Source organism: Metopolophium dirhodum, chromosome 1, assembly GCF_019925205.1.
Source record: "Metopolophium dirhodum isolate CAU chromosome 1, ASM1992520v1, whole genome shotgun sequence".
NCBI lineage: Eukaryota > Metazoa > Arthropoda > Insecta > Hemiptera > Aphididae > Metopolophium > Metopolophium dirhodum.
In genome coordinates, this window is record NC_083560.1 from 44,371,673 (window position 1) to 44,386,308 (window position 14,636).

General features: G+C 29.8%; 1 protein-coding gene across 2 annotated transcripts; it reads left to right on the forward strand.

Moving 5' to 3' along the window:
* The first annotated feature begins 277 nt into the window (after positions 1 to 277).
* Positions 278 to 8,830, forward strand: LOC132935355 (mRNA (2'-O-methyladenosine-N(6)-)-methyltransferase). Of its 2 annotated transcripts, none has more exons than XM_061001878.1 (13): positions 278 to 466; positions 1,202 to 1,311; positions 2,159 to 2,361; positions 2,425 to 2,577; positions 2,639 to 2,769; positions 3,789 to 3,943; positions 4,013 to 4,244; positions 5,549 to 5,669; positions 5,737 to 5,878; positions 6,198 to 6,373; positions 6,469 to 6,728; positions 7,005 to 7,268; positions 7,340 to 8,830. In XM_061001878.1, exons 2-13 carry the CDS (start codon positions 1,275 to 1,277, stop codon positions 7,545 to 7,547), a joined length of 2,082 nt encoding a protein of 693 aa, XP_060857861.1. In that variant the 5' UTR covers positions 278 to 466; positions 1,202 to 1,274; the 3' UTR covers positions 7,548 to 8,830. The 2 variants fall into 2 exon arrangements, with proteins under 2 accessions (XP_060857861.1, XP_060857862.1); XM_061001879.1 differs by lacking the exon at positions 278 to 466 and adding an exon at positions 530 to 1,015.
* The last annotated feature ends 5,806 nt before the right edge of the window (positions 8,831 to 14,636 follow it).

Consider the following 14,636-nt stretch of genomic DNA (forward strand, 5'->3'; position numbering starts at 1 on the left):
CCGAAGACGACGCGCAATACGCTCGCCGCCAAACAATCCGTTAGAGGGCGCGCGCGCATGGAGGCCGTGTCCGCGACGCGGGAACGGAGGCGGCGGCGGCGGCTACCGTGAACTACGACCACGGACCGCTGCTATTGTCTCGGTGGCGCGCGCGCTCGCGACGACTGTGGGCGGAGCGGTAGTGGCGGCGGTGGCGGTGGTGTCGGCGGCGGCGGCAACGTTGGCGGAGAGGCGGTGGCGGTGGTTGTTGCTCGACGTTGGTGGCGGGGCAGGGGGCGGTGGTGGCGACGCAACGCAGTGGAAAGGACTTTTTATCATTATCAAATTTAGTTTACTTTTCGTTGTCGTTCGGCTGGTCGTCTCTGCCGCCGTCGCGTGCCATATTTTTACTTACGTCGTCAGACCAGTTGTGGCGGGCCCGCGACTCTGACGCTGCTTGACGCTTTTCCATGGATCTCGACCAGAGGTGAGTGCAGACGCAATCGAAACGATCGTCGGCCGCGCGCACCGCTCCGCCGTCCAAGACCGTAGCCGCCGCCGCCGCGCGCGTCCCGTTCGCCGTCGCGGCGCGCGTACGCATCGGTCGCGGGTTTCGGGCCGTCCGCCGTTTTGCGCGCGTGTCCTTTGTCCCTTTCGGCCCTCGCCGTCAGTCAGTCGTTGGCGGGAGCGAACACGACGCAACAACAGCCACCGCCGCCGCTGGTGGTCCTCCGCCGTATGCTGTCCCTCGCGACGGGGAGTCCGATCCTTAAATTTTTTTTCCCTTCTCTGTCCTTTTATCTTCGACCTCCGAAGCATTCCTCGTTCAGTCCACAGTCATCCCTTGTGTTGAGTTGTTGTCTTTCGATCCCGGGTCACCTACTCAACGGCAGCGCTCTCGTTCGGTTCGGTCCTCGCTACTCTACGGCGTTCTCGATCGGCTTTGCTCAGTCCGCAACCGTGTTCCAAAATAAATTATATTCCTATGTCACGAATTTGTCGTTTGCGTAGATTTTCATAATCGCTAAATTTTACGGTAATCGATATACGTTGCATTAGATATATAAGTATACTTTGAAAAGAATATATTACTTTACCTAAGCTCTTTTCAATTTATTCTATATTGTGCGCTTGTAATTATTAAAGATTATTGCTCTTCTGTACACTACTTACTTTTGTAGTTGATTATATTTGTTTAATATTTTCACATATTTTTTCACAGGTTATTTGTGCCAACATAACACTGAACACCAAAATAATGTTTTATATGGACCTGTGAAATAACTAAACAAATCATGGAGCTCCAAAATTGTTTACCGTCTATGAAAAATGGTAAGTTGAAAGATTTTGTTTTCTATATTATGTATTATTAACTAATTTAGGTAACTTAGTATAGGACATAGGTATAGTAAAGGTACCTAGTACAACTCGATAAATATTAAATATATATTTTTATTCGTTAAATGTTTTAAACAGTAAAATAAATTGTTGCCATTAGGTTGACAATATTATGTAAGAGCTATGTAAAACTATAAATGCCTCGTTATAAATATTTACAATTATAATAATAAGATTAATGTAGCTAATTGATACATTCATTTATTGTTAAAAATGCTTATAACTACCTATTTATAAAAATATAAAATTTTTTAACTAAAGTAAAATATTGTACTTTTGGTATTTAAGTTATTAAATTGTTAGGTATCTCTTAGGTCACTTATTAAGAAAAAAAATCACAATTTATGTATGTAGCTAATCTAATATCTATTGATAACTTTCTTAAGTTGTAAACAATATTATAGATTTTTTTGTGCCTAACCTAATATAAAAATAGTATTAAGTTATAGGTACTGTGCTTTATACGTGATTCAGATCCGTCTAACCTGGCAATGTTTTCTAATTTTTAGAAAATGAATACAGTTTTGAAATTTCCTGTTTTATTTTGTTATTCATTTATATTTTCAATTAAATATTAAAATTACATTTCCATTTTTTTCTCTTAACCAATTGTCAAAATGCCTAGGTATATAGGGAGATGTTATTACATACTATAATTTTGGAAATTTTATTTTGTTCAAAATTAAAATATGTTATACTTAACTATGTCTCATAAAATTATATATTTTTGGAAAAACAATTTTGTATGTACCTATTACTTTATATTGTGTACCTATTATAGATTACAAAATGAATGAAATGAACGACCAGCAAGAAATGATAAACAATGTACAAGGATGGAACACAATGCCATCACATGATATTATGATACCAGTTCCGATAAAAATCCAACCACCGCTCGGTATTATGGACCAAAATAATATCCAAATGAATAATTCTAGTCCACATCCAAGCGTCATACATACAAGTCCCCAGACACCACATGTAAGTAACTTCTTTAACATACTAACATATGGTTCCTATTTAAACATATTACATTATTTTTAGGGCTTGCCAATAAATACGTATATTGAACCGGAATTACCACTAGAGCTGTTGCAACAAGGATGGAAAAAATTTTGGAGTAAACGTGAGAATCGACCTTATTTTTGGAATAAGTTGACTGGTGAATCTCTGTGGGAGTTCCCACCTTTGAGACAGGTGTGTATGAACTTAGCCATAAAAGTCATATAGTATTGCATAATATAATCAAAATTTTCAGTTTGACGTTATATCAGACCCTCTGGGAATAACAAGCGATGGTCAACATAATGGAACAAATCAAATGTTATTGAAAAAAAGACCAGCAGAAGAAATAGTTTTGGGCCCTGCGACAAAAAAAATGATACTTACGTAAGTTTTTGATATTTAAAAATTAAGAGAATTGTATGTGTATCAAAGATGTATTAAAGAATTTAACACCATGCTCGTAAGTTAGATAATATATTGTACGGTAAATTTTTTTGAATGGATAATATTGTTACTCACCAGTCATTTATGTGATTGAACAAAAATATTAATAATTATCGTGATGGAGGTATTTTTAAATCTAAAACAATGTTTTATTATTATTATTATATAATATTATTACTTATTTGTTTTTACATAAATCACTGTTGTAACATTTACCTATTGCATAACTTTTCAACCCCTCAACAATTACAACATTTATTATTGCAACAACTAACAAGCCTTAAAATTAATTTCAACGCTGGTACCCTCGAGGGACCCGCTTTCCTCTGTTTCAACTGTTTACCATCTGCTAATTTAATCACATAACCCATGTAATATCAGGTTTTCTTTGCATGCAGTTATTTCTTTTAGTATTCATTTCTATAGCCATTATGAAAGGTGCATACGCTGACAGTTATACACATACTAAAGTATAATCTTCTATATAATTTTTCATTTTTCACATTATCACCCACCAGTGTTGTGTCACCACCATGCATGTACCTCTGTAACCAATATAGTTTTATTAGGTTTACCCACAAATTATACAGTACTTAAATATTTCTTCAATTCAATTTAGCCATCACTTTATCATTATTCGTTGGACATATATCTTAGTTGCTTGTTTACCTGAACCTGACTCGTTTTCAGTCACAGACTTGCAGTATAATCATAGTTCATAAACATCTGGTATCTGATTATTTTTAAAATTTCCCATTTAATAGGATTATTAATGTAATTCACCAAAATATCATGATAATTACCATGTTCGTAGGCAAATAGCGTTAATGAATCGCGAATAACATTATATTCCAGTATTATATAATTTACCGTAAAATATAGATTACATAGAAAAGGATCAACATTTTCTTTTTTGATTATTATAAATAAAATTACTAGTTAAATTAATTTTTTTGTAGTGGCCCTTGGGAACTTGAAATACCTACAAATGTTGTTATATTTGAGCGTTCGCCATCGATGCTGTCTCAGCCACATCCAGATATCGAGTTTTACCGTGGAAATTTGGTAGCAAAATTAAGACAATGTTACCAAGAACTGTGTCAATCCCGAGAGAGTAAGTATTCTAATATAATTGTGTTGATTATAATTACATTGTATTCATAAATATTTTTTTCATAATTAGACATCAATGCACCAAAAGAATCTTTCAATCGTTGGCTTATCGAGAGAAAAGTAGTTGATACTGGCACTGATCCATTATTACCTTCTCAATGCTATCCAGAAGTGTCTTTAAGAATGTATAACGAAATAATGAATGATATACCATTGAGATTGGCTAAGCCTAAGTATACTGCGGATGCCCGGAAACAACTATCCATATACGCTGAGGCAGCAAAAAATCTCATTGAGTCTAGGTATATTATTTTGTTTAATAAAATCACAAGGAAATCTCCATGTTCTGTAAAAAAAAAAAGTTAAAAAAACGTTTAGCACTGTAAAGTTGTGATATTATATTGTATTGTTCTAAGTAAACCATAAATATTAGGTAGGTACTCACATTTTTAATATTTCCTTGGCTAGAATTATTTTTTCAGAGATATAAGAGTGAGGTTAATTTATTTTTTTTCAAATATACATGATGCGTTCATGTACAATAGTTATATAATAAACATAAGCTTATTATGAGCAATGACACGTCTGCACAACTGCACAACATTTGTTATTTTGGGGTTTAATGCAGGGCTTGCAAACGTTATATTTGACAAAAAAACAATTGAAATTTATAAATGTAATTATAACGGAAAACGATAATCAAAAATAATTAAATACCGCAAAACAAAACATAATGATTAATAAAATATATTATATATCATTAAACAAAACATAATTTATAGAATATCATTAAAAGAAAAATGACGCAAAACATAATTTATAGAATATTATTGACCAAAAAATAACGCAAAACGAAATATTTTAAAATCTATTTATTTAAAAGGTCTATTGGTTTTGTAGAAACATTTATTTCATGTGACGATCTAAGAATTGATTATATTATATTTCATATCCGGGCCATTACCTACCCGAATTACTTATTATTTTTTAATTTTATAGGTATTAACACATTCTGAATAATGATAAACGCAAAAGTTGAATAACGTTTTAATTGCAAATAACATAAAACATGAATTTTTTTTTCAAATGCAAGCCCTGGTTTAATGTATTTTGCCTAATTAAAATATCCAGTGGTTCACAAATATTTATAACATTTTCCTATATTTACAGTAATTAATTTTATGTTGACCTTCCAAATAATTCTACAATATTGGAAATATTTAAAAATTTTTTTGTGTTAAGTCTGCAAAATATAGTGAATTAGGATTAAATTTCATAGTTGAACATCTCAAGGGTGTTTTGAGTCTGGCAAACAGAATAGTAATTAGGGATGATAAAGAATAACTATTTTTGTGGCCACATTCCTCAGTTTTAAAATGTTCATTACTTTTTCACAAATAATAAAACGTTAAAGAGTAGCCAAACTATGATTGTCTCACTGTACTCTTCATTTTTTCTGATTTAATTTTTTTAAACTATTAACTAGTATTTGAAATGCAGGTTTATTTTGTTGAATTATGTGTTTTTTTAAACTAACATGCATTAAAGGGTTAAAGTTATCTATTAATTTATTCATTATTGATTTATTAATTTGTGGGTTGTATAGGAACACTCTGCAAGAGAGTAGAAAAGTTGTAAAATGGAACACTGAAGATACATTGCAGTGGTTAAGGAAGACAGTGGGTGCCACATATGTTGATTTCCAAGAGCGGTTAAACCATCTTAAGGTAACAAGCACAGTAAAATGATTTTAAAAACAGTTTTTTTTATAATATTGTTTAATATATTTTACAGATGCAATGTCAACCGCATATAGCTCAAACCGTCAAAGAATCTGTGGAAGGCATCTGCTCAAAGGTGTACCATTTATCTGTTGAATACGCTCGCAAGGTCAAAGAGAAAAATAGTGAGCTTTTGATTGCACAAGGAATTACAGGTTAGTCAAAACATTTTTTTAAGCTTTGTCTTGACCAACAATTTCATTGTGGTATTTCTTTTGGGTAATATTTTTTAGTTGTAATTTATATTTATGAGTTGGTTTGGTTTCTATTTGAATGATCTTCTTTATATTCTATACTTAAACTAATCGATGATCAAAATTTTTTAGATGATAGTTTTCTGTGACCGTTCTAGACATTTTGTTGAACTAAACATAAAATCGATTAAAGTTATTGTTATTTAATATTTATTTTGTTTATAATTCATTGTCGGAAAATCATAATATTGTGTAATAAATTATTATTATGCGTGTTTAGAAATGCCACCAGCTCCTGCAGTACTAACTTTACACAAAGTCTGGTGTTATCCTGTTCAGTTTGTTACACCTGCTCCGCGTCTTCCGCCAGTTGAATACATGGCTGACAAAGAACAGACTTATGTTCGTTTCAATGGAGAGAGGTTACTCATCAATACTGTGTACCTCCAAAAGTTGGTAAGTGATTTTGTAATTGTGATTATCCACAATGTAATGCTATAGTAATCACTAATCAGACATTAATCGTAAAACAAATGTTTGATGATTTACAGGAACAATTGTATCGCTACAGTTGTTATGAGGACAAAAAAATGGAAAACTTTATGGCCAGAGTTTGGTGTTTGTTGAAAAGGTACAGTGTCTTCTGCTCTAACAGTCCTGATACACAAGTATCAGTGCCGGTGCCTATCCTAGAATCTCTGCACAGGAATTTTGGTGTGACATTTGAGTGTTTTGCGTCACCTCTGAATTGCTATTTCCGGCAATATTGCTCAGCGTTTCCAGACACCGACGCCTATTTTGGATCCCGAGGGTTTGTTTTGCTTATCATAGTAGTAGTTATTTTTTAAAAAAAATAGGTAAATCTGGTTTTATGGAACTATGTATAATATTATATTATGTCTGTACCAACCGAAATGCTCATGTTCTATTTACAAGTATTTTTGATAAGTACTGTGTAATAATAAGCTTTTAGATTTGTATTATGACATGGATATTTTGCAAACAAATAATATGCTATTTTTGTGCATGATAAAAAAATATATTTTAATAATAATTATTAATTCATAACTTTGTTTTTTATGTTCAGTTCCATTTTGGATTTGAATGCCGTAAGCGGGTCATTTGTGGTAAATCCTCCTATACACTGTGATGATCTAATTGATGCGACTCTAAATCATATTGATCGATTGTTATCTGAATCAAGCGAGCCTCTATCTTTCATCATATTTTTGGTTGATGGTGAAACTACATTTGTCCAGAAATTAGATACTAGTCAATTCAAACGACGTCAGGTGGTTATACCCGCTTATGAACATTATTACAGACATGGTTTCCAGTACAGTGTACCAAAGTATGTATTTAACATTGCACAAGACACATAAAAACTTATTTATTTCATAGTTACTGTTGTTGGATTTCTAGGACAGACGTAAACATTCGTTCTCCCACAAGCACGTTAGTTGTATGGCTTCAAAACAATGCTGGGTGCCAGCGATGGAGCCCTAGCGAAGACAGGGTTGAAGCTTTGTTGGAAGCGTTCCGTCCAGGACGAGAACGTGATCGTGACCGTCAGGAACTCCTTTCACCAACACCAAATCCTTTGTTAGGCCCCCCGCCACTTCCTGTTTAGAGTTAGTAGATATTGTATACATACATTTTAACTATGTATATATATATATATATATATTTAGTGTATGTGTATGCGTACAATATGTTTGTACATACACAAACACAATAGGCAATTATGGTGTCTAGTTTTACTCAAATTTATATTTTTTATGTTCATTATACACCGGTGTATAATTTACTCTCATTATATTATAGTTTTTTTATACATTCATATAATGTATAATGTATAATATGGTAATATAATTATTGAATTTTACTTAATGCGAACTCTGAGCCATAATTGCTGTTTAAATTTCCTTTACCTAATGATAAGTATAAACATTTTAAAATGTTTAAAATAACATTTTTGACTTTGAAAGTATGTGTATATAGGTAGATTTTTTAGTTATCGTTTTGTTGATTTATCTATTTGCTAGTATAAGATGATTTATTATTCTGTCGTTAATCGATAGAATATAAATTTGAAACAAAATGTATCAGAATTTCGTCCAAATATTCATAATGATTGCAATGGATTATTTGCTGTTTTTAATATTTTTTATAAAAAACAACATTTTCCTAAAGCACATTTAAGAATATCGAATTAATGTTATTTAGAATCTGTAAGGGCTTAGTACTTAAGTGTTAAGTGAAAAATAGAAACCTAATAATTTTCTCTACATAATTATTCCACTTAATTGACTTAAATAAGTATAATATTATTGTAATTCTATAGTACTATTTACCAAGCTGTTGTCCCTTGTGAATCTAACCAACTAATTGGACAACAATAATTCATAATTACTCGAAATTTATGATTAACTAAGTATAAAAGTAATTTTTTTCTCTGTGTAACCGCCTTGTTGCGCACAAAATGTACTTTAATGGTATTCTATTTATTGATCGTCATTAGCGGACTTATATCAGTACTTAAATGTTTTATTATTAATTTTTCAATGTAACGTAACTCTTATAATATTATCATTATTGAATTAAGGCATCTTAATTACTTAAATATTACAGAGCATAAATATCATAGTTCTCTATCTTTTAAACATTTTTTTGGTTTTTATCCCCTACAGCTATAGTTGCTTATCATTGTCAAACATATTACACTTATTATTTTTTTTTGAATTTTACCAATTTTACACATCCATTAATAACCAATAGCCTTAAGTAGTTTACCAAAGGTTTGATTGTTCTTTTATTCATTTACTGCTGTTTCACATTGATTGTGTTTTGTCTTTGTGGGTAGTAGTACAGTAGATGTAAATAATAATATATTATATGTATAATGATAATAAATGTTACTGTTAAAAAAAAAAATAATTAGTAAGTAAGATACATTTAGTTTATTTTAAAAAAGATTATTGTACTTTGTTATATCTTTAAGCTATTTGTGAGATAATTCAACTCCTTTTTTTTTTAATTACTCATTTTTTTTGCAATTGAAAAATATTATATAGTATTATTGTTCGAAAATATTTTTTGTTGTTTCAAGTTTTCAATTTCAAGTTTAATCGTTGTAAAGTAGTTAAAATTCTTAAATATGTTTTTTTTTTGGGGCAGGGGGTTGGGTTCTGACAATTTAAAGAGTTTTGTGGTCATGCACTAAAGTAGATGAGATTAACCGGTTTTTTGTTAGATTATATATAGTCACTATTATCAGTAATCATGCAAGACATGTCATATTTTGCCTATAAATTATATTTATATTGACAGTATATATAATATGCGTAAATGGATAGCTGACTGTATACTAAATGAAGGTGTCCACTTAGGTAATGTAATTTTTATAAATTAAGATTTTGTTGATAACAATTAAATATAATCTTTGTTTACAATTTGTTTCATTACTTTATCTCTAATGCTTGGCTTATAAACTTGATTAAAATTTGTCGGTACCCACTGCTGTACCCTGTTCTTATTTCATTAACCAAATAGATTGGCAATGTATCCATGTTTTAATGTATTGTAAAAAAAATTAATTACTTAGAAACATAAAGTACTGTAAACATAGTACGGTAAATTACTATGGTTATATTATGATTTAACATTATTGTCAATCTGGGCTGAGTAGTATTATTGTGTATTTTTTTTTTATTATCATTATTATTATTATTGTATAACAAGCTATATTTTGTTTGTAGTGTGATTTTTATTTGATTTAATGGTATCGAATTTAAACATGCAATGGTTTGAGTGCGTATTACATTATTTTGTTTTTGTAATTTTTACATAAATATTATATATTATACAAAACTATTATTTTTAAGTTATTGTACCGGAAATATGAATACTATTCACTTGTTTTCGCATCAGTACATTATGTTTATTATGGTTTTATTTTTATAATTTATTGAATTATATTATGAATTAAATGTTCCCCTCCCTAAAATGAAATGATTAAAATATATACGCTTATTCACTTTGAAATGCATTTTTAATTATGTTCAAAAGTTGTAATCGTTGTTAGTATAATTCTCTTTGTCATTGTGGAATCTATGCAAATGTGTATGACGCTGGCCATTCATTTTATGAAAAACACAGCTAAATATTAAATTTTTTAAATATTATTGCACAATTTATGAACATCAGCTACGGATCGACTTTATGTGGCTAGTTTTAACAATAAAATAAAATATGCGTTTTTACCAGTTTACACAAGGCTTGCTAACTTTTTACACAAGCATAATCAAATTTTATCTTATTTTTATATTCTAGAAGCTAACTAATTCATTTAAGACAAATTTCTATGTGCGGGTCATGTAAACTGAGCGTCTGACTGTGTGTAAAAGAAAAAGCGAAGGGCTCCCGCACATGCATACACATGTCAATAACGCACTACATGAATATTATTGTTGTTTTATTTTTTATCAGTTTTTTGACGATTGTAATCAGATAAATATTTTAATTCATCATGAAATTTATTTGAAAACGACTCATACATTTTTAAATTCACTTCAATATTATTAATATATTTTAAAATTCATTATTAATATTCAAAATTAAAACGTCTTATACTGATATATGCAGTAGTTGAGTTTCAAAAAATGGTAAAAGTCTTCAAAGTAATCTTCATGACGAATGCAATGTTATAACTCAGGGTAGTCGCTCTGCTGTAGTAGGTGCCTACTAAATAATAATATTATTATAGTTTATAGTACGTTTGTAAATTTGTAATTTACCTACCTCGTCATTGAGTAGGTCGCTGTGATAATTGTATTAAATTTGAATTCAATGATAAATGTGCGTACCAAAAACCATTCAGAGAACTATATTTCTAAATAATAATACCAAATTATAATATGATTACATTGTATTTCATAATTGCTATTAAGATTACGCTACGCCCGCACGTGTGTTGTCTCCATCTTACAAACGTAAGGCATATTAAAGACCTTTTTGCACGGTTAAGAACCACTCAGGCTAAATGTTCACACTATAAAGTGGAGGTACATATTTTACTGTGAAATGTTGTTTTTATTTGTTCGATATCAGAACTAAAAAATAGTTATTCAAGTTTGAAAAACTCAAATGTAATGAATTTTTAAACATTAAGAAACTTTTTTATATTTGTGATATTGAAAAATTAAAAACAATGCTGTGCAGTCATCGAAATGGTCTCCTCTTTCTAGTTACATACATTTGTAAAAGGGTCTAGCGTCCACTTAACACTTTTAAATCCATACAGTTTGACGGTGCAAATATGATTGTGGTATAAACTATAAATACCACAAGTTTTATACCTGGTTTAAAATAAATTTAAATATTTTGAAAATGTCATCATTAAATGTTAAAATATATTATTTATTATATATTTACTTTTTATTATTTTAAACCATAATATATTACTATTTACTGGCTATTAATGGAAAAAAATAATAACAACTTAACTTAAGTTAATAGGTTATTTGTAAGTTTCCACAATATACTATAAACATAACTTAGAAAAAAAAAATTTGAGGATAACTATTAACTTTAAGCTTGTTAAAATGTTTTCAATCATCTTAAAGTTAACTTAAATTATTATTATTATTTTTATTAATTAACTTTAATAATTATTAATTTAACTTGGCCAGGCTTGTTTTTCTGTAAGACCGTTGCGGATTGTTCGAATTTGAGTTATAAGTACCTACATTGTTTGCGCATCAAACGTTTAAAAGGTCGTAAATCATTTGAGCATATCAATATTATTCAAGGCTGGGCAAGTTAATGATTTTTTTTAACTCAGTTAAGTTAAGTTAATATGCACCAATAACAAAAAGTTAAAAGTTAATTTCACTATAGGTTAACTCAGTTAAGTTAAAAGTTAATACATACTTTTTGTTAACTTTTTATTAAGTTAAAAAAAAGTTAATTTGTTTATACAACGCTATCGTACTTAATTTTTTTCCAACCCAAAACTAAATTATATGATATAGTGTTAATACTTCATACAGTAATTCCATATAAGTTAGATTCGAATGATATACATTTTTAACTTTAAACAATTTATGATACATATTTTTTGACACGAAAACGAAATAGACTGAAATAGTGAAATATTATAAAATTAAAAACAAAATAAATTAACTTAACTTACTTCTTAAAATGAAAAATTAACTCGTTAATTTCACGTTAATTAAGAAAGAAATTTAGTAAGTTAACAGTTAAGTTAATGAAAAACCAAAAGTAACTAGTCAAGTTAAAAAGTTAAAATAAAATTAACTTTTTAACTTAACTTTAACTTTTTAACTCGTTAATGCCCAGTCTTGATATTATTTAACAATAGAACTGATAACCTATTAGGTGTACAGAATATGATTCAATTATATTATGTAAGAGCTGATCGTTGCCCGTTAAATGTGGTGATGGGCATTATCGAATAGTATTTGTTAGCTTAAATAAACTAGGGAATATCTATTCGAATGTTTTTAACATAACCGATTAGTAGTTTTTAATAAAAACTATCGAATAGTTCGGTGGACTAAATTATTACTTTAACTTACTATTACTTATAATATGTATTAGTATTATAATTTATAAATGAACCTATATATATTTTTCATTCTTAAATCAATAGTTATACCAAGTTCATGTTTTAAATGTTCTTGGTAATAAACTAATAGACGTTTTGGGTTAACTTCGTGTCTACTGTCGCATTTGTTGACCGTCAACGGAATACCCGTATTCTGAAATTAAAATTTGAAACGATCACAAAATAAATTACTATCGATTAATTATTAACAATGAGTGTAATAATAATATAATTGCCCAGTGTAAAATAAAATGCCTACGATACTAATTTTAGCATTGCAATAACATCTACATGGTTGGTGTAAATCTATATTTTATTAAGGCGGCTCTAGCTGCCTCCTATGTGTTTATTTAATAATTTCCTATCACTTTTTAGTTATTAAATATTGTTACCGGAATTTTAAATACTGAATATTTATATAAATTATTTAAATATTTGTGTAAATATCATTATTGTTATTTATTTCTATTAAAAAAAAAAAACAATACATTCGATTTTTAGTTTTTAATTTAATTTATTTTAATTGTGTTCATTAGGTAAAACAATAATGAACTATTAAAAAAACATAATATATGTAGGTATAAAGAAAATTTCAAGTCGAAATAATTTTGAAGTTTTGTTTTTTGACATCAAATTTTATGGTGTTTTGAAAATTGCCCCTTACTTAATTAAAAAAAATATTCATAAATATTTTTTGAAATAACATTTAATTGACTTATAAAGTTACACAATTCACAACTGTTATGAAATTAAGATGTGCTACATAATATTATGAATTATCTAATATACTTTATTCACCTTAGGTTTGTAATAAATAGGTAGGTGTAACTATTAAAAAAAAATTTTTATCTGGATAATAAATGTTGATTTTTTATCTTTATTTAGATAATAAAATTATTATGTATCTTTTATCTTCATCTATGATAACTATTCTAGCAATTATCTTTTATCTTTATCTATCTTTAAAAAAATATCTTTATACAACACAGATGATACATGATGATATACGCCATACGACGCTTATGACTTATGACAGACGTTTAGCAGGGCCGTCCCGAAGAACAATTTATGGTGGGGGAGAGGGGGGGGGGGTTGTGGTAGGCCTACTATTAATTTGCCGACTCACTTTGCTCGAAAACTTTATATTATTTTGCATAACAATTTATATTATTAGTATTTTAAGAACATAATATTATATACAGCTTTATTTAAGGGCCTGGTGTAGCGCGGAATGGTTGGCTGCAGTGACTAATGCATGCTGCGGTCCAAGCATCGTCCGGCGTAGCACCCGGATGGGTGATCACTCTGGTTTCTAGCGACGAATCCTCGCCCCAAACGTGTTCTTCAACCAACCAACAGTAATCCTCCACCCCACGAAATGCTAATGACCATAGTTTCCGATAGTTAAGAATATGAGACCAATAAAAGAACAAAAAATATCATTATTTTAGATTCTGAGCGGAGAGATTTATTGATTTTACAATGATGTATGTTTTTTTATTTGTTTATTATTTTTTTTTGTGTCCATCATCACCTTCTAAGACAGTAAAAATGCATAGAATTTCTTCAAAATCATCTTTTCTGATGGGAAAGTGAATCTAGGGGTACTCTGGAGGGTTAAAAGTAAAAAAAAATCCGAGAAAAACAAAACAATTTAAGAAAAAACGGGAATAATTACGCAAAATCGATCTTGGTTTTTAGTGTAACTTCAAAACAAATGACTGTAGTAGAAATCTGTATTTTTCACTGAATGTTTATATTAGCATTTTCTTTACACCATAACATTTTAAAAATATTTCGACTTGTATTGTCTTGTTACGGAGATTTTCAGTTTCCAATTTTTTTTGGTTTTTTTTATAGAAGTATCAATTAAAAAGTATTCGTTGGGTCAAAAAGCGTGAACATTTTATAGGTACAATGCTTTTAATATATTGTTACAACATTCATGGGCACACATTTTTTGTAAGCAATTTAAGTTCAAATTTTGACAAAATATATCAAATTAAAAAAAGGTGGGTAAGTGGATGTCGCTCTATAATTGATGATATTATTGTGATTAAAGTAATTTATATATAACCTATTTACGTGGAG

Coding starts and splice junctions, on each gene's coding strand:
- LOC132935355 (XM_061001878.1), top strand. CDS start 1,275: ATGGAGCTCCAAAATTGTTTACCGTCTATGAAAAATG. Junction 6,729..7,004: donor GCCTATTTTGGATCCCGAGG/GTTTGTTTTGCT, acceptor TTTTATGTTCAG/TTCCATTTTGGATTTGAATG. Junction 7,269..7,339: donor TTCCAGTACAGTGTACCAAA/GTATGTATTTAA, acceptor TTGGATTTCTAG/GACAGACGTAAACATTCGTT.